Source organism: Trachemys scripta, chromosome 1, assembly GCF_013100865.1.
Source record: "Trachemys scripta elegans isolate TJP31775 chromosome 1, CAS_Tse_1.0, whole genome shotgun sequence".
Taxonomy (NCBI): domain Eukaryota; kingdom Metazoa; phylum Chordata; order Testudines; family Emydidae; genus Trachemys; species Trachemys scripta.
In genome coordinates this window covers 98,839,467-98,857,992 of record NC_048298.1, presented here as the reverse complement: position 1 = coordinate 98,857,992, position 18,526 = coordinate 98,839,467, and the positions used below count along the sequence as shown (strand labels likewise).

Genomic DNA, 18,526 nt, shown 5'->3' with positions numbered 1-18,526 from the left:
ACCTGCTTCTTGTTCACCTGAAAGTGAGAACAGGTGTTCTCATGGCACTGTTGTAGCCGGCATCACAAGATATTTACGTGCCAGATGCACTAAATATTCACATGTCCCTTCATGCTTCAACCATCATTTCAGAAGACATGCATCCATGCTGATGACGGGTTCTGCTCTATAACAATACAAAGCAGCGCGGACCAACGCATTTTCATTATCTGAGTCAGATGCCATCCGCAGAAGGTTGATTTTCCTTTTTGGTGGTTCAGGTTCTGTAGTTTCTGCATCCGAGCTGTTGCTCTTTTAAGATTTCTGAAAGCAAGCTCCACACCTCGTCCCTCTCAGATTTTGGATGGCACTTCAGATTCTTAAACCTTGGGTCAAGTGCTGTATCTATCTTTAGAAATCTCACATTGGTACCTTCTTTGTGTTTTGTCCAATTTGCAGTGAAAGCGTTCTTAAAATGAACATGTGCTGGTTCATCATCCAAGACAGCTATAACAGGAAATATATGGTACAATGCGGGTGAAACAGAGCAGGGGACATTAAATTTCTGACTGAATGAATTGTATTAAGTGAGTGTCATCAGCATGGAAGCATGTCCTCTGGAATGGTGGCCGAAGATGAAGGGGCATACGAATGTTTAGCATATCTGGCACGTAAATACCTTGCAATGCCGGCTACAAAAGTGCCATGCAAATGCCAGTTCTCACTTTCTGGTGACATTGTAAATAAGAAGAGGACAGCATTCTCTCCCTTAAATGTAAACAAACTTGTTTGTCTTAGTGATTGGCTGAACAAGAAGGACTGAGCGGACTTGTAGGCTCTGAAATTTTACATTGTTTAGTTTTTGAGTGCAGTCACACACACACAAAAAAAAAAAATCTACATTTATAAGTTGCACTTTCACGACAAAGAGATTGCACGACAGTACTTGTATATGGTGAATTGAAAAATACTATTTCTTTTGTTTATCATTTTTACAGTGCAAATATCTGTAAGCAAAAATAATATACACTTTGATTTCAATTACAACACAGAATACACTAAATATGAAAATGTAGAAAAACATCCAAAATATGTAATAAATTTCAATTGGTATTCTATTAACATTGCAATTAAAACTGCAATTAAATTTTTTAATCGCGATTAATTTTTTTGAGTCGATCGCATGAGTTAACTGCGATTAATCGACAGCCCTAATTACTTTTGAAAATATATAGTCATTTTTTCTGGAGTCACTTTTCCGAATGGAACCAAGTTTTAACACTTTCTCCACCTCCACCCTTCAATAAGTCATCAATCAATAAAGATACTCCCTAAATATAAAGCTCTAAAACCAGATGAAACCAAAATTTCCACTGAATTTTTTGTGCCTGACTAATTCAGATCCGCTGTAGAACTGGTGGTTGCAGGGAGCTCACGACAGTTTTCTTTATTCAGTCCACTGGCATTCGACAGTTAATGCTGATGTGGAAGAATCCTCACATCTCCAACATATTCAGATCCCTAAGCAAAGCACGTGCATGGATGTTAGCTATCTCAGGGAGTTTTTCACAGGAGTAAAGGACAAAATCTTCCCTGACCCACTCTTGTGTAGCCCACTGTGCAGAGGACTACTACATTTTAGTGGTGCTGCTTACGTGTGGTGTTACAAGCATGTCTGGATTAAAGATACACCTCTACCCCGATATAACGCTGTCTTCGGGAGCCAAAAAAATCTTACCGCGTTATAGGTGAAACCACATTATATCGAACTTGCTTTGATCCGCCGGAGTGCGCAGAACAGCCCCCCCCCCGGAGCACTGCTTTACCGCGTTATATCCAAATTCGTGTTATATCGGGTAGAGGTGTACTGTAGAAATGCAAAATAAATGTCAGAAAACAGAACTGTAATTCCTGTTCTACACTATGAAGGGAGGTTGATGCAAGTTGCCTTGCATCAATGTATTTGTACGTGTGTCTGGTGGACGTAACCACCTTGTTATATCGATACAGATACTGAGTCATAGTTGGCCTACTGACCTCCCCTCCACTATCCCCCTGGAAAAAGGCAAGTGTTGAGGCCTATGCTTCTCACGGCTCCTTAGGCCAGGTCTACACTACCCCCCTAATTCGAACTAAGGTACGCAACTTCAGCTACGTGAATAACGTAGCTGAAGTTCGAAGTACCTTAGTTCGAATTTACCTTGGTCCACACTCGGCAGGCAGGCTCCCCCGTCGACTCCGCGGTACTCCTCTCACCGAGCTGGAGTACCGCAGTCGACGGCGAGCACTTCCAGGTTCGACTTATCGCGTCCAGACTAGACGCGATAAGTCGAACCCAGAAGTTCGATCGCTCGCCGCCGAACTACCGGGTAAGTGTAGCCAAGGCCTTAGATTCTTCTTATACTGAAAAGCATGATTGATGACATCATATTCTACATTTGATATTAAAAGAAACCATTTTTCACATAATTAAGATTTGTAGAAGGCCTATCAAAGTGCTGAATGTAAGCAAAAACAAGCATCTAGTAACTTACGAGCATCAACAAATTGATAAGGAAAGAAGATTTAAAGCACTGACAAATCAAGCAAAAAAGTTACCCATTGGGAGGAAAATCTATGAATATTTTTTAGCTGAGTTTCCTTGCCCACCTCTATGTTAGTTTCCTCTCTATAAGGATAACAAATGTTATCACCTAATAGAGTGCGAACTCATCTCAGTGGGGCAAAAAAAAAGCAGCAGGAGGTATGTTACCAGTGTTGCTAACTCATGATTTTATGAGAAATTTTGGTATTCTTCTTAAGGTCCCAGCTCCTGGAGTCAAACAAAAAAAGCCTGGATTCTCATCTAAAGCAAGTTTCTCTGGCTGCAGAAAAAAACCTTGAAAACCACGAGCCAAATGCATCCGAGAGACTCAAAACCCACAGGGTGAATTTAAAGACACCCCCCGTCCCAAATCTACTGACGATCTGGGGCCTGACTCACGCGTTGTTAACGGTGGGGGCTGGTTCCCTGAGAGCGCCCTGGGCACACGGGACGCGCAGCACCCGGGGGGCAGCTGGGTCTATTTGAACACAGCTGGGAAGGGGACGAAGCGTGGAGGAGACAGAGGGGCGAGGGAAGCAAGCAGCAGACATGGGGGGAGGGGGGGAGTGCAGAGAACAAGGCCACGGGCTGCAGCCCAGAGCGCCCCAGACAGGACAGAATCTACGGAGCCCCTTCTCCCCCGGCCCGACGGGAGCTGAGGCCTAGACCCCAGCGGGCGATGGCTGGCTGCACCGAGCGCGCGCCACGCACGCGCCGCCACCTACGTACATCTGCACCTCCCTGCCGATCTCTCTCCCGCGAAGAGTTTGTACGAGCTCGTGGGCACTTCCGGCTCTAGCATCTTGTATTTCCGGGTCAGAGGCTACCCGCTCTTTGATTGGGCAGCTGCGGGAGATTTAAATTTAAACCGCCGGCGGCGGGGCGTGTGCGAATGGGTAACTAGGCAACCAACTGCTTCTGCCTTAGCTAGGGACCGGCCGAGCTGCCCTAGCCGTGCAAGGTAACGCTCCGCTCCCGCCCGCGGGGAGAGGGAACGGGGATGGCGGATACTGTCTGGGAGCGGGGGGGCCTAGCCTAGGGGCCGGGACGAGGCCTGCCTGGGGCTGGAGTCTCCCCTGGGCTGGTTCTCAGCGCTGCCCCCTGCCCGGGCCGCCAGCAGCCGTGCCCCCGCCGGGGCCGGGCTGTGCTTGAGCTGCCCCCGGCAGGGCCAGTCCCTGCGGCTGGCTCGGGCAGAGTCTCTGCGCGGACTCTCGCTTCTCGTGCGGGCCCAGCAGCCTGGGGGCTGGCCGGGGCTAACTCGCCTAGCGGGCTGCTGTGGCAGGGCGATGCCGAGCCCGGGGGCTCTCTAAAGGGAGTGGGGCCACCGGTGACTTCCCCGCCCTCCTTCGGCTGTGTCAGCTTTTAGCACCATCCTAACCCTGTCCCCCCCCCCCCCCCCCCCGCTGGGTTTCCAATTAATTAGCTGCAGTAGGTAGGGTGACCAGACAGCAAGTGTGAAAAATCGGGACAGGGGTGGGGGGTAATAGGAGCCTATATAAGAAAAAGACCCAAAAATTGGGACTGTCCCTATAAAATCGGGACATCTGGTCACCCTAGCAGTAGGCTCGTGCCTGGGGTGCCTAAAAGTTGAAAATGGGTTAAAAGTTTCAATTTTTATGGACAACAGGAAGGTGTAGCCGTGTCTGTAATACTGTGGGCAGGACTGGTCACACTGTCTCAAAAAGGATATTGTGGCATTAGAGGAGGGTTCAGAGAAGGGTGATGAGAATGATTAAGGGCCTGAAAACATAGTCCTGAAGATAGATTGAAAGGATTGGGGTTGCCTACTTTAGGAGATGAGTAAGAGGGGACATGATAAAAGCATATAAAAATGAACGGTATAGGGAGCTTCTGTGTTCCCTGTCCTGCAATACAAGAAAAGGAGGGCATTCAATGAAATTAAAAGGTGGCAAATTAAAAACTGAAAAAAGGAAATAGTTTTCACACAATGCATAGTTAAATGGAAGAACACATTGCCACGGGAAGTCAACGAGGCCAAGAATTTTGCAATCTTCAGAAAGAGTTTGGCTATTTATATGAATAACGAGAATAGTGGAGTTAGCATTAAACCCATGTTTCAGGGTTTAAGCTGATCGCTAATTATTTGAGATCATGTGAGATCTAATGTGGGGTGCATTTCTGCTTATTGCAGAGTTCTTACACCTTTCTGAAGCATCTGGTGCTAGTTGCATTAGATGCTGAATTAGATATACACTCTGACCCGATATAACACGAATTCGGATATAACACAGTAAAGCAGCGCTCTGGGGGGAGGGGAGGCGCTGTGCGCTTCGGCGGGTCAAAGCAAGTTCAATATAATGCAGTTTCACCTATAATGCAGTTAGATTTTTTTTTTTTTTGGCTCCCGAGGACAGCATAATATCAGGGTAGAGGCGTACTTGATCAGACCTGAAGTCTGGCACTTCCTATGATGATTTTGTACAGGCAGAACTGGAGGTGGTGATGGATGATGCAAGTGCCTTGTTACCAGAAGTACTTCTTTTCTGGGGGATGGAAGAAGAAAGGGAGTACAGCTTAGCCTGCCACAATGAATGGTTACCCTTAGAGCAGAGGTTTTCAAACTGTGGGGCACCTCCCACCCCAGGTGGTGTAGAAGAACATTCGGGGAGGGGGGGATGAGCAGTAATGCCAGGTGGCTCATGCCTCAGCCCAGCCTGATGGGGCTCGAGGAGGGAGCGCGCCACTCCACCCCGACTCACTTTTTTGTCTTTTTGCACGTTGAGGGTGCAACCAAAAATTTTAACTCAAAGGGGTGGCTCAGCTCAAAAAGTTTGAAAACCACTGCCTTAGTCTTTTTGCATAAACTGTGTATTCTAATTTCTTTATGGGGAGGGAGCACCATGTTGAGACAAGTCAGAGGAATAAGTCACAGCAATTGCATAGGGTTAAGTAGAATGGAGAGAGATTGGGGACAAGGCACCCCACATTTATCAAAGTGTTACTTAGAAAATGGTGGTTTTAACACTGCATTTATATTTATGGACTTAATTCACTTTCTCTCTGTTCCACTTTAGGAGTATGGCTACCTTTCAGCAAAAGATCTTAAATATGATCAAATGTTTTAGAAGACAATGGTGCTTATTTTCAAACTCAGAAAGGACTACTGTTTGTGGTGCAGACTGCATGATGATGGTTTTACAGCTGTCAATGGCTGAAGTCAATAAACAGGTTAGTGCTCTGCCAATGGAAGCTGCTGGGTGATCAGTACTTATGAAAATCAGACTGCTATATTTAGGCATTAATAAGATTTAGGAGCCTTAACTTTAGGCACACATTTTAAAATATTGGACTTAATTTTCTGACTTTTGTATGCCTAATTTCTCAACTTCAATATTACAATAATATTTCTGAGGTTTGCTTTTTTTGTGTGACTTCTCAATTTCTCCCTTTTCCTTCAATGTTCTTTCTGGCCACTAGGGGGTAGATTCACAAAGGAGCTCGGTTGTGGTGATGCTGAGCGTTGCCACACCTAACATTCAGGTACCTAGAAAATCACTGGGATTCACACAGCTTGAGTTTGGTGCCACTGTACAATGAATGTGGGGAGATAGAGGCAACTCAGAATGGAATTCACAAAAGCCAGGATGCTAGGTGGCTCATTGCCTGAGGTGCCAAGCTGAGCGATGTGTGTTAAGCCCTGCTCTTCTCTTGGAGATAGGCACCTGTCTCTGCTTGGGATTCTCAGGGGCAAACCTTTTCTTGATGTTAGGTGCCTGTGACACTGCACCCCATATTCTTTATAGAGATATTATGACATCATTCATTTTATGCAAGATAAGTAATGTGAGATATCATTGGAAAGATTATGATTTACTGAATGTGATTACCCTATTTGTGTTCATTTATCGTTTTTGTATCTGAAGTTAGGAATATTGACTATACGAGGGGTAGGCAACCTATGGCACGCATGACAAAGGCGGCACGCAAGCTGTTTTTTCAGTGGCACTCACACTGCCTGGGTCCTGGCCACCAGTCCGGGGGGCTCTGCATTTTAATTTAGTTTTAAATGAAGCTTCTTAAACATTTTAAAAACCTTATTTACTTTACATACAACAATAGTTTAGTTATATTATAGACTTATAGAAAGTGACCTTCTAAAAACATTAAAATTATTACTGGCATGTGAAACCTTAAATTAGAGTGAATAAATGAAGACTCCGCACACCGCTTCTGAAAGGTTGCCGACCCCTGGACTATATATTTGTATTACAAGTGTGTTTACACTTGGAGAATGCCCATTAGGCAAAAGGCTCTCTGTTTAGATGGATGGCTGGGAAGGGCCCATTCAGTTATTGAGCCATTAGGAAAAAACAATAAGTCTTAGAAGAAGCTTATCTCCCACCAGGGTGGGGGTGGAGGAGCCTTCCTGAAGATGCTACAAACAGCCGCTGACTCATAGCTGCTGTGACACTACAGGGACATGTGATCAGGTCACCTGGTGCTGGACTCCATCTTGGGATATCAGAGTTTTTCCACTGACTGGTGTGGGAACCAAGCTTTGAAACAAAGGGTTCCCACCGTATGCAAAGGCTATTTAAGGCAGGGGAGTGACATCATGGTTCTTCACTGACTCCCCACCCAAAGAGCCTGTTGGAAACACCTGAGGAACAAAGACTGAACTGGGGGAAGTACTGGTCCCAGGATAAAGGGATTTTTAGCCTGTGAATAGAACACCTGGGGATTCCAAGATGTAAGCCACTGCAGCTTGCCCCTTAAGAATCTGCAGCCTGCTTGTATCCTCACTTAGGGCAAGTATTTGCTATTCATATCCGATGTACTACATAGATTAAGCTTAGTTTCCGTGTCTTGTTTATTTGCTAGGTAATCTGCTTGCTATCCATTATAAATCACTTAAAATCTATCCTTTTGTAGTTAATAAACTTATTTTATATTTTAATCCAAACCAGTGTGCGTTTGATTAAGGTGTCTGGGGAAAATCTCAGCTTGGTTACCACAAGTGTGCCTAGTCCTCTTCACATTGAGGGAGAGGTGGACTGGGTATTAAACCCATATAGTGGCCAGATTTGACCAGGGCAGGATGGTACAACAGGTCTGTCGCATCTTATGCGCATTTAACATGCATGATTTCAGCTTTATGCGGTCGGCAAAAACAAAACAAAAAGAGAAAAATAACAGTTTTAATACTGTACCTGTAGTGTGGGCGATTCCGCCCGCCATTACACTCAATGTAATTTTGACTATACACGATTTTTGCTTTACGCGCTGGCTGCGGAACATAACCCCAGCGTAAGATGTGACAGATCTGTACTCTGGGGTCCTAAGCTGGGAGTTAGAGAGTCTGCATGTAGCTGCAGCTGGGTGTGTCCCTACCTGTTTGAATGCTGGTGAAAGTGCAAGCTTGGAGGGCTTTGCAACTTGTCACAGCAGCACCGTGTGAGAGGGAGCCCAGGCAGGTGGGTCAGAGGGCTCAGTGGTACACCAGTTCCAGGTGGCACCCCAGGAACCTGTCACAGTGCCTATGCTGTTTTAGCAAGAATCTGGAGTGGGGAGGAAAGAAGGAGCAGGAGGACCTCCCTCATAACTTTTAGCCCATGGTTAGGGGGCTCACCTGGGATATGGGAGACCCCCTGTTCACATCCCTCTCCTTTGTGGATTAATAATGAAACAATCATTGGGGTGCGGGGGGAGAGGAAGAATAAACAACAAACACATAAGCATAAATGACTCTGTAGCTGAGTAGTTAGAGCACTCACTTAGGAGGTGGGAGACCCAGGATCCAGTCCCCCTGCTCTAATGACTTTTAAAAATTATTTTTCCAAACTGGAACAACTTCAACAGGGCAGACAGAGGGAGCCCCACATCAGAATATCCTGTAGCAACCCAATGGTTAGGGCACTTCACCTCAGAGATGGCTGATCCCTGTTCATAACCCTTATCCCCTTCAGTCCGGAGTGAGGGGCGGGGGTGGACTTGACCTGGGATATGGGAGGGCCCCTACTTGAATACTTAATTGCTGGTCTAAAAGTTTATAAGGGAAGTCCTCTTCCTCCTTTCTCCGCACCAACCCAACCCCACGCTTTGTGTGAATTCACCTATAAGGGCTTAATCTGATTGGTGAGTTCTGAATACACTTCCTGGATTGGGCCCCACAGGAGTGTTAGGTGGAGGAACATCTACCTGTCTTCCCCTAGTTCATGCACTGGGGCATGCCTATATTACAAAATTAAGTTGACTTAAGTTAGGTCGATCTATAGCCACTGTAGTAATTAAATCGGCTCTTTGTGCCCACATTATGCTTTGTCTGGTGGTGGTGTGCACCTCACCAGGAGTGCTTGCACCAATTTAAGGGGGCATCGTGGGGGCACTGACAGCTGGAGCCCTGCTGCCCAGGGGTAACTCTGTAGTGTAGATCAGGCCTTACTCTGCAGCTTATGCGTCAGGATTCTAAAAGAGGCTGTGGTGCACATGCACCAGTTAGCTGTCTTTTTGTACCTTATGCACTCGGAGAAGACTGACTGGTTTTTCTTCTCCTCTACATCTGTTCCTCTTCCATCACTTCTCCTAATGAAGCCCCAGATTTGGACCTCACTGGAGAGGTCAGAACTTTGTTACTGCTGTGGCCAAGATTGTACCCTGAATGATGGTGTACTGGCTTAGCCCACATAGGTCACTCTGACCAGGGTGTGTCACTGCTACAGCAGTCTCCTCACTGAAGGGTGTCTGTTGGCTGAGGTGAATGACAAGTCCATCCACTATTGTCTCTTTTTGATTATTTTTTTACTGCCTAGTTAAATGATATTAGTGGGGGTGATCTGGTGTGCCCTAACTCACGCAAAGGAAGTAAATCCTGTTGCATTATACTCACTTCAGAGCTACTGTGTAAGCTCAATCCCCATTAAGGAACTTGGAGAGCTGTACTTTGTCTTGTTTGGGGTTTCATCTTTTTTTCTTTTAAATATCTCCATGAGGGCCAAAACAAAAAGTGTGATCCCACAACATGTAGTTAATAGATGTTTGTATTTTATTGGTACATAACTTAATTACTTAGAATGGTATGAAATATTCTGAACACTAATAAATAAAAAAGCAGTGTTTCAATGAAGCTCAAAATCATGCATTGTGACAGTTTGGGGAACATGTCTGTGTCTATATATGAATTCCTCTGTTTTATAGCATTTAATTATAACCTTCAGAGTGGATTTAACTTCCATTTTTGTAGCAGAAAACAGGCGATGTCTGGGAAACTGAACCATGGCCATCAACAAGTCCTCAACATTGATTAGCTCTACGCCAGAGTTAGAGGCAGATCTCTTGACTTCTAACAACTCTTTGCCAGCAATCCCATACAAGGTTGCAGGAAGAAAAATCCCAGCAGAAGGACAGGACCAAAGAAAAATTGTTGCTGTTTCTAAAAATGATAGCTCCCCTTGCTTAAAGGGCATATGTCATTGCCAGAACCAGAATTCTCAGCAGAAAGAATGGTGGCAGGAGGGACCTGCTCCCCCCGACCCCCCTTAAGGACTTGAACCAAACCCAGAGACTCACAATAGGGGTGAAAAGTCTCAGGGGGACAGTATTCAGAAGCTTTGTTTCGCGTAGCTCTAACTCTTGTGCTTTCTGGGTAAAGTGCAAGTAAGTGTGTGTGTGTGTGTGTATTTGCAAAGCCTCAAAGAAACGTGTGTTCCTTGCTTTAATGTCATGTGGTCCCCAAAAAGTTAAACTATAATCCAGGGTGCCTGTGGGGCTAGACTGAGAGAATGCATAAACTACTGGGTTGGCTTGGGAAGTTCAGGATGGGTCTGAGGGTAGATAGAAGTTGGGATTTTGCAGTCTTTGTGCCAAGGAGGGGTCCCGGGCAGTGAATCAGCATCTCAGTGGTATGCCTGAGAGGCCCAAGTTAAACTCAACTTGGCAGCTGCTGCTCAGACAGTTATCTTGAAACTCTGGGGGATCCAAAGGTTGGGTCCAATACAGTAGATGGTGACCATCTACTAGGAGGACTCAGCCAGGGAGAGGGCTGTAACATGCATCTCTTTCCATCCTTAAACAAATTTTACAATAATAGCCGTTGCCTGGCTAACTAGATAGCCCTAGAAAGAACCTGCAGTACTTGTGAAGTCTCTTTATATAAAAAAAAAAAAACCCTCTAAAATCTGAATAATTAAGATTTAATCCTAGAATGAGCAAAGACTCTAATAAAAGTCCAAAGAGTGTATGTGTGATATAACATACTAGTAAAAAGTGCAACTGAAGTGCTTTTAAAATGTGTAAACCTTGTTTTATGCTTGTGAAATACAATCTTCCTGATGTCTATCACAGAATGAAGGCACTGAACTTTTTGAACTTCCTTCAGATATTAGCCAGCTGGCATGTGCTCCTAGCAAAACATTATCTGGTTTTTTTTTTTTTTTTTTTTTTTTTTTTCTTTTTAAACCACAGACTCTCTCAATCGGTTCTATGAATAATAGAATATACTGTCATGGTGGGCACCTGATCATGGAAATGAATATCTGAAGTGCATTTTTATTTGTATTTAAAATGTTTTTACAACACAAATATAAACACTGTTAATCTCTGCAAGTTCTTGATCTAGTGAGAAGGTTTTGGCTAGTTATCATACTGAAGTCTTATTTTAACTAGTTACATTTGAAGGAATTTGTTTCAAAATAAAGTGAGAAAACACTTTGTCTACTGCTGTTTTTAATTGGGTAAAGGTTTCACAGTGACTAGCCTTATGAAGGAGTTTATGTGGAAAATTTGAAATAGGAATATTTTAGAAAATGTATGTATACTCTTTCATATAAAGAACAGGAGTACTTGTGGCACCTTAGAGACTAACAAATTTATTAGAGCATAAGCTTTCGTGGGCTAATAAATTTGTTAGTTCTAAGGTGCCACAAGTACTCCTGTTCTTTTTGCGGATACAGACTAACACGGCTGCTACTTTGAAATCTTTCCTATAAGATGCCTTATTTTAATTTATAATCTGCAGAATAGCATTCATGTCAGTAGTACTGACATATCCTAATCAGTACAGCATGTTAAAAGCAAAGAAAATGAAAATAACATCTATTATTAGTAGGTCAGAGGTTTAAAGCTAATGCTGGTTCGTAGCAATTGAAAATGTTAATATATGATTGCCATTTAAAGGCTTAGTAACCTATGTAATACGAGTAAGACGTTGTTCAAAGAAGATGGTCTAGTAGGAACTATACTGTGGGCTTGTCTAAACTACAAAATTAAGTTGACTTTATCTAATTTGACCTCGAGCCCCCTGAATTAATGAAGTCGACTATGCGTGGCCACACCCGGCTCATTGTCTCGTTGCGCCTGCATCGATGCACAAAGCAGTGCATCGTGGGTAGCTTTCCCAAAGGACAACTTGCTGCAGTGTATTTTGAGAAGTTTGTGCAATGCCTCATGGGACCAAAACATTGTCGCAGGGGAGAATGGGAGCATTGCGTTGGCATCCCATGATGCATTATGCTCCCTCCCTCATATCAACAGCAAACAACCCACTGGTTTTCATGCCTTAAAACTGCTGTGCGTACACCATAACCCCAGAAGCATGGAGCCTACTCAGTTGTGCACTCTTGTTGTGAGCATCTCAAACACCTTGCGCCTTCTCATGCAGTATTTCCAGAGGCGAAGTAGGACCCACTGCTTGGAACATAGTGATATCCTGCAAGCAGCCCTGCTGGAAGCCACTGAAAAAAATAATTCACAGTTGCTGATGGCAGTCAGAGTAGCTGCACCGGAGTGCTGTTTTTGGTCCTGTGAAACAAGCACTGACTGGTGGGACAGCATTGTTTTGCAGATATGGGACGATGAGCAGTGACCGCAGAACTTTCAAATGTGGAAGGCCACCTTCCAGGAACTTTGTGCAGAGCTTTCCCCTGCCCTGCAGTTCAGCAACACAAAAATGAGAGCTGCTCTGACAGTGGAGAAGTGAGTGGCAATCGCTATTTGGAAGCTTGCAACCCCAGACAGATACAAGTCAGTGGGGAATCAATTTGGAGTAGGTAAATCAACTGTGGGAGCTGCTGTGCACCAAGTGTGCAGGGCCATAAATCGACTTCTGCTATGAAGGGTAGTGACTCTGGGAAACATTCAGGACATAGTGGATGGTTTTGCCGCGAGGTGGTTCCCTAATTGTGGTTGGGGCGATATCCCCATCTTGGCACCACACCACCTTGCCAGAGAGTACATGAACCAAAAGGGATACTTTTTTTTAATAGTGGTGCAAGCGTTGGTGGATCACAGGGGGCATTTCACCAACATCAACATAGGATGGTCAGGAAAGATGCACAACACTCGCATCTTTAGTAACTTGGGTCTTTTCAAAAAGCTGCAATCTTTCCAGACCACAAAATTAACTTTGACTATGTTGAGATGCCTATAGTTATCCTGGGGGACCCAGCCTACTCCTTGCTCGTATGGCTTATGAAGCCATACACCGGCCCTCTGGACAGCAGTAAGGAAGGGTTCAACTATAGGCTCAGCAAGTGCAGAATGGTTGCTGCATGTGCCTTTGGTCATTTGAAAGGGTGCTGGAGAAGCCTACTAACAAGGTTGGACCTTAGCGAGGAGAACATCCCCATGGTTATAGCTGTCTGCTGTGTGCTCCATAATATCGGAGGGGGGAGGCAGGAAAATTTTCCCTAGAGGTGGGTAGTTGAGACGATCGCATGGTAGCCATTTTTGAGTAGCCAGACACCAGGGCAATAAGTGCACAGCAAGGGGCGCTGCGTATCTGCAAGGCTTTGAAAAGCTGTTTTAATAATGAGTCACAGTAATGTGAGCTGCTTGTGTACATTGTGCTTTCCCAAATCTTCACCTGCCTTGTATTTCTGTCCCTGTAAAGCCAACCCCCTGCCCAAGCCCACTATTTATTCTTTATTCTACTTAATAAAGAACATCTATTTCTTGAATCCATTTACTTTATTTAACAAACATAAATAAAGAGGGAGAACAGAAAGAAAAGCTAACCTTCGGAAAAAGGGGTTGTACAGTTGGAACAGGACAAACATTTTCAGATGTGTAACATAACATCGCATTCCAGACCATCAAAGGTCTGTGAATGGGTGCCTTCTGTTCCTTGTACGTTCCCCCCTCCTTGAGGTAAGTGAAAGGGATAATGGACTTTTTGCACACGCCTCGTGGAACGCTTGGGGGAGGGTGATTCTGCACCAGGCAATGCTGTCTGTCTGTCCACCAGGATCTGCAGAGGGACTCTACCCTCCTGCTTCTGTTCCTGCAGTTCAACCAGATGCCTCAACATGTCTGCTTGGTCCCTCATAATCCAAAGCATCTCATCCTGCGCTGCACACTCTCACTCATTGGAAGCTTTCCTGCTTTCCATGTCTAACTTCTTGGACAGTGAAATCCTCCACGCTCTTAGCTCTGTGTCAGCCTTCCTGGAGGCATTCATTATCTCTGTGAATATGTCCTCCCGCATTCTTTCTCCTTCTAATTACACTGCTTTCAGGTGTTGATGACATGCCAAAGGACACATTTCCAGCTGTCAGGGGAAAAAATAAAGGGGCCATTGTACATGAATAAAATTGTTTCCAGAGCAAGGCTGTTTTTAAAAAAACAAACAAACAAAAAAACACCCATATTATATACTAGGTGCAAGCCATAACATAATTGGAATCCGTAACTGTTCACTGTGCCGTTTTGCTGCTCCAGCCACGGTGAGTGTGCCACCTCCGGGTCATTGATGATCGCACTTTTAATTAAGTTTATGGCAGGCTTATGTTGGGAGCACAAGTAGCTAGTCAAACAATGGCCCTCCCCCATAGCACCACGGGAAGCTGTTTACGAATGGGGCGGAGGGGAACGTTTTTCACTCCCAAATTGTGGAATCTCTCATATGGGACCTCAGTCCTCTATCAGCCACTTTAAACTACTTGCCACCCTATGCTGAGCACAGTAAAGGCACATTAGTGGCTGCATGTTTGGTGATCTGGAATGTGGGGGCCAGGGTGGGTCTACGTGCCCTTTTTTCCCCATGTAAGAGCACCTTTAATGAGAACTTCCCCCGTTTCTCCTAAGCGACCCTATGTGATATCAGTCTCCTGAGGGTAACAGAGGTGGAAAGGAAGGAGATGCTGCAAGCGTCTGGGTATAGACCCGGGCCTTATGCTGCTATGCTGTATCCTGCAATGATGTCAGCAGAATTAATTCAGGAGTTGCGCGGGAAAGTGTCCTACTATGGTGAAAGAAATAAGACTGCCCTGCCCAGAAACCTTCTGCAAAGGATTGAAGAGTACCTCCATGAAAGTTTCCTAGAGATATCCATGGAGGATTCCTGGGCTATCCCAGTCCACATAAATAGTCTTTTTGGGGGCCAAGCTCAGCAGAGCTGGAATGGCCTCTTGTAAGCCCAGAACCACAGCACCTCGCTTGTTCTTCGGTGTTCTCAAGAACTACATAAAGAACAATTGATCACTGTCATTATTATAGCCCTTAACTTATTTGAAGATTTATCAGGCCCCCACAGTCTTCTCTCAAGACTAAACATTGCTATTTTTTTTTTTTAACTTTTCCTCTCTCGGGCAGCAACTGCCTCCTCCTGCAGTGTGGCCCACTCTCCTAGGCCAGATCAGTCCTAGGGCATTCCCCTGCTGGGGTAGCCCAAACAAAGTAAAGGCAAATTAACAAAACTTGGAGCCCATACGGGAAGGAGAGGGGAATGCTTCCCTCTTGGACTGTAGCAGGTCCTCCCTTCCCTCATGGAGAGACCTTTTGGGCAGCTCTCATGGGGAGAGATTCTGCCTTTCCCTCAGCTCACTGCTGGAGTTGCGGGTCTGCTCTCCTCCTTGGACTGCCATCAAATGAGCTGCTTCCCTGCCTTTTAACTCCTCCTTCAGTTGAAGCATTTCCTACAGGTGTGGTGGGTGTGGCTGGCTGAGCCTAGAGCAGTTCTTAACCACTGGTTGCCCATGTAGGGTGTGTATACCCTGTCACAGGTGGCTGAAATTTTCATTTTATTGCTTTTGTTGGTTTGTTTGGGTATGTGGGTGTAGTAGCCCTAGCAGCTTCACAATGAAGACTTGGAGTATTAATTACATTATAGAAAAATAAAAATAGTTTACCTTTTTGGACATCCATGCTCCTTCTTACACAGGGTTCTTTGTTTCAAGTATTCTGTTAATGCATATTTTAAAGGTAGGAGTTTCCTCCAAAAACGGTCAGTGCAGATTCCTACTTCTGGAATGCACATGGCCTCCTTGCTGCAAACTTATACTACAAGCACTTAAGCACATGCTGAACTTTCTGCATGTGAGTACTCCCGTTGAAGTCGATCAGACTACTCTCATAAACCGTGGCAGATTATCCAGTGGGTCAATGGGGCCCAGGCCTGGGGGGCCCTGGAAAAATTGGCACCCTGCCCCCAGCAGACATCTGCTGTGGGGCAGCAGAAGCCCCTGCTCCCCAGCAGGAGCCCCTGGCGGGGCGGGGGAAGCCCAACACTGGGACTTCCAGTGTGGCCCTGGGATTGGAGGAGTTCTTGCTTGCTGCCTCAGGACTGGGGGAGTTCACTTCTCACTGTGGCCCTGGGGCTGTGGTAGGGGAGCAAAGCTTCTTTAGTCTTGGGGCCACAGTGTGGGTGGGCAGAAAGAAGCAAATGGATTGCGGGGCTGGAGTGGGTGGTTGGGAATGTGAGTGGAATAGACTCATAGACTTTAAGGTCAGAAGGGACCATTATGATCATCTAGTCTGACCTCCCGCATGACGCAGGCCACAAAGCTGTCCCAACCCTTTCCCTTGACTCTGCTGTTGAAGTCCCCAAATCCTGTGGTTTAGAGACTTCAATAGGGGTGGGACCATGGAGGAAGGGGCAGAATGGGGTGAGGCTGCGGTGGGGCCACAGGCAGAAGGAGCAGAATGGGGTGGGACCGCAAGCATAAAAGGATTTGGAGGGGCCCCCCGCTTGCTCTGACCCAGGGCTGCAGGAAACCTTAATCCATATCTGTCCATAAATACAGTTTTGCATGTGCATAGGTCTTTAAAGATCTATAGATTTTAAAACCAGAAGGAATCATTGTTACCATCTTAAGAATTAGAATATGCAACCTATTAGTCTCTAAGACTGTTGAACTGCATAGTCAATACAGTTCAAGAACTCTAGTTACAAGTAACATTTTTTTCCTTGGGTTTAATATAAATGAATCAGCATTAAAATACTTCATCGTACAGAGTGTATTAAAAAATATATGAATGTTGTTTTATTAAAGTTTTTGATATCTACACTACCAGCAAAGCATAATGCTTTTCTTTTACTTTTCTCATTTTTATATTAGCTTCATGGAGATTTCACAGTATCTTTTAGTGATGTGGTGGAAACCTGGAAATACTTGCTACATGATAAACTGGGATTGACATGTGAGAATATGGAAGCACCTGAAAATTATGCTGATATCAAAAAAGCTTATGACTCTTTCTTAAAGAGGAGTAATATGTTAGATCTAATTGATATCTGCCAGAAGTGTCATACATTAATACCTGAATCTGAAATTGAAGAGATGTCCCCTGTAAGTATGTCTCTTTATGTTTGAAATTGTGTACCAATATGATTAACTCCAGTTCAGAAATGCAATAATATTAAGATCTATTCAGAAGCCATGAATTGTTCATACCCATTGCTTAGTTTTTCTGTGGGGAAGAAAGTTTAGTTTTGTAATTGCTAAATTGTTTTTAAAGAGTAAACTTTTGTGATTTAAACATTTCTCCCTACCCTCCTGTCTCATGGAAACCACAGTCCTTCTAAGGGTCAGGTAGTCTTTGGGGGGCAGAAAACTTTATTTGTTCCAAACCCTAAATTTTATAAAGCATGAGAAGATAAAAGTAAAAGGCTACTAGTAGTAACGAACTGAACAGATGATTGATTTGAGACCGCATCATCCATCTTTAGGGCCCAGTTTGAGTGAGATAAGTGATGGTAAGTCGTTCATGTTCTATTTTTTCTGCCATGTCTGTCAACTATAGAAATGTCACCAAATACTATTTTTTTATTTTCTTCCTAAATTTTAGTTCTTCTTCGAGTGATTGCTCATGTATATTCCACAGTAGGTAGGCGTGCTCGCCACGTGCACTGGTGCCGGAAGTTTTTCCCTTAGCAGTATCCGTACTGGGGGAGCACCGTGGCGACCCCTGCAGTGGCACCTGTATATCGCGCTATAAGGGGAACTACAGACTCCCCCCACCCTCCGTTCCTTCTTGCCGCCAGTGAAGGTAGTCGGAACTTTGTGCTTCAGCTCTGCTGCAGCCTTCTCTTCTCGACCTTAGTGGTACCGTTCGTGGATTGTTTCTTCAGTTGTTAGAGTGGGCTCGGGGCATGCCCCAGGCTTCAAGTCATGCGACTCCTGTCGCCGTTGTATGCCTAGGAGTGACCCGCACACTGAGTGTCTCCGCTGCCTGGGTGAGACTCACATTAGCGACCATTGCAAGATCTGCAGGTCATTCAAGCCAAGGACCAAGAAGGAGAGAGACATTAGACTTTGAGCTCTCCTGATGGAGTCGGCGCTGGCCGCAACGCCGGCACCCCGTTCGGACTCGGCGCCGGCCGCCACGTCGTTGGTGCGCAGCGAGGCCCCTTCGACTAGTCAGTGCCACTCTCTCCCCAAAAAGCAAGGGAAGGGCCCGGCTTCACAGCGGCGCTGTGACAAGGAAAAGGGAGAGGCTGGTCCCGCGTTGGGCAGCCCTCAGTCCCCCCTGGGCTCTGACTCGTGTGGAGCGGAGCAGCCTGGCATGTCAGCCCGTGCATCCCCTTTGGTATGGATGCCGTCGACGCTGGAGGCGATGCAGGCTGCGAAGGACATTATGAGCCTGCCAGTCCCGAGCACACAGCCGAGCACGGGCCCCAGGTCTCGTGGCAAGCCTCCATTGGATGTCCACCAGACCTCTCCAGCCAGCTGCAGTTCCCACTCTGAGGATCGCTCCCCACATCGCTCGGCACGCAGTGGTAGCTTGTCT

At 45.5% G+C, this 18,526-nt stretch overlaps 2 protein-coding genes across 6 annotated transcripts in view; one reads left to right on the top strand and one right to left on the bottom strand.

Annotated features, from left to right (window-relative positions):
• The window catches only part of NUP37 (nucleoporin 37), a 44,764-nt gene extending 41,386 nt beyond the window's left edge, over positions 1 to 3,378 (bottom strand). Inside the window, exon 1 of one of the 4 annotated variants that reach the window (XM_034778754.1) lies at positions 3,293 to 3,378. The gene's annotated coding sequence lies outside the window, so the exon portion shown is untranslated. Of the gene's footprint in view, positions 1 to 17; positions 36 to 1,717; positions 1,777 to 2,962; positions 3,248 to 3,292 lie in introns of those variants that run through there. The other 3 variants (XM_034778773.1, XM_034778763.1, XM_034778783.1) reach the window with 3 other exon arrangements.
• Positions 3,379 to 3,424: 46 nt separating this feature from the next.
• The window catches only part of PARPBP (PARP1 binding protein), a 95,669-nt gene continuing 80,567 nt past the window's right edge, over positions 3,425 to 18,526 (top strand). Inside the window, exons 1-3 of one of the 2 annotated variants that reach the window (XM_034778736.1) lie at positions 3,425 to 3,524; positions 5,599 to 5,752; positions 16,855 to 17,085. In XM_034778736.1, coding sequence (XP_034634627.1) covers positions 5,603 to 5,752; positions 16,855 to 17,085 — 381 coding nt within the window. In that variant the 5' untranslated portion in view covers positions 3,425 to 3,524; positions 5,599 to 5,602. The remainder of the gene's footprint in view (positions 3,525 to 5,598; positions 5,753 to 16,854; positions 17,086 to 18,526) is intronic. The other variant, XM_034778741.1, reaches the window with a different exon arrangement.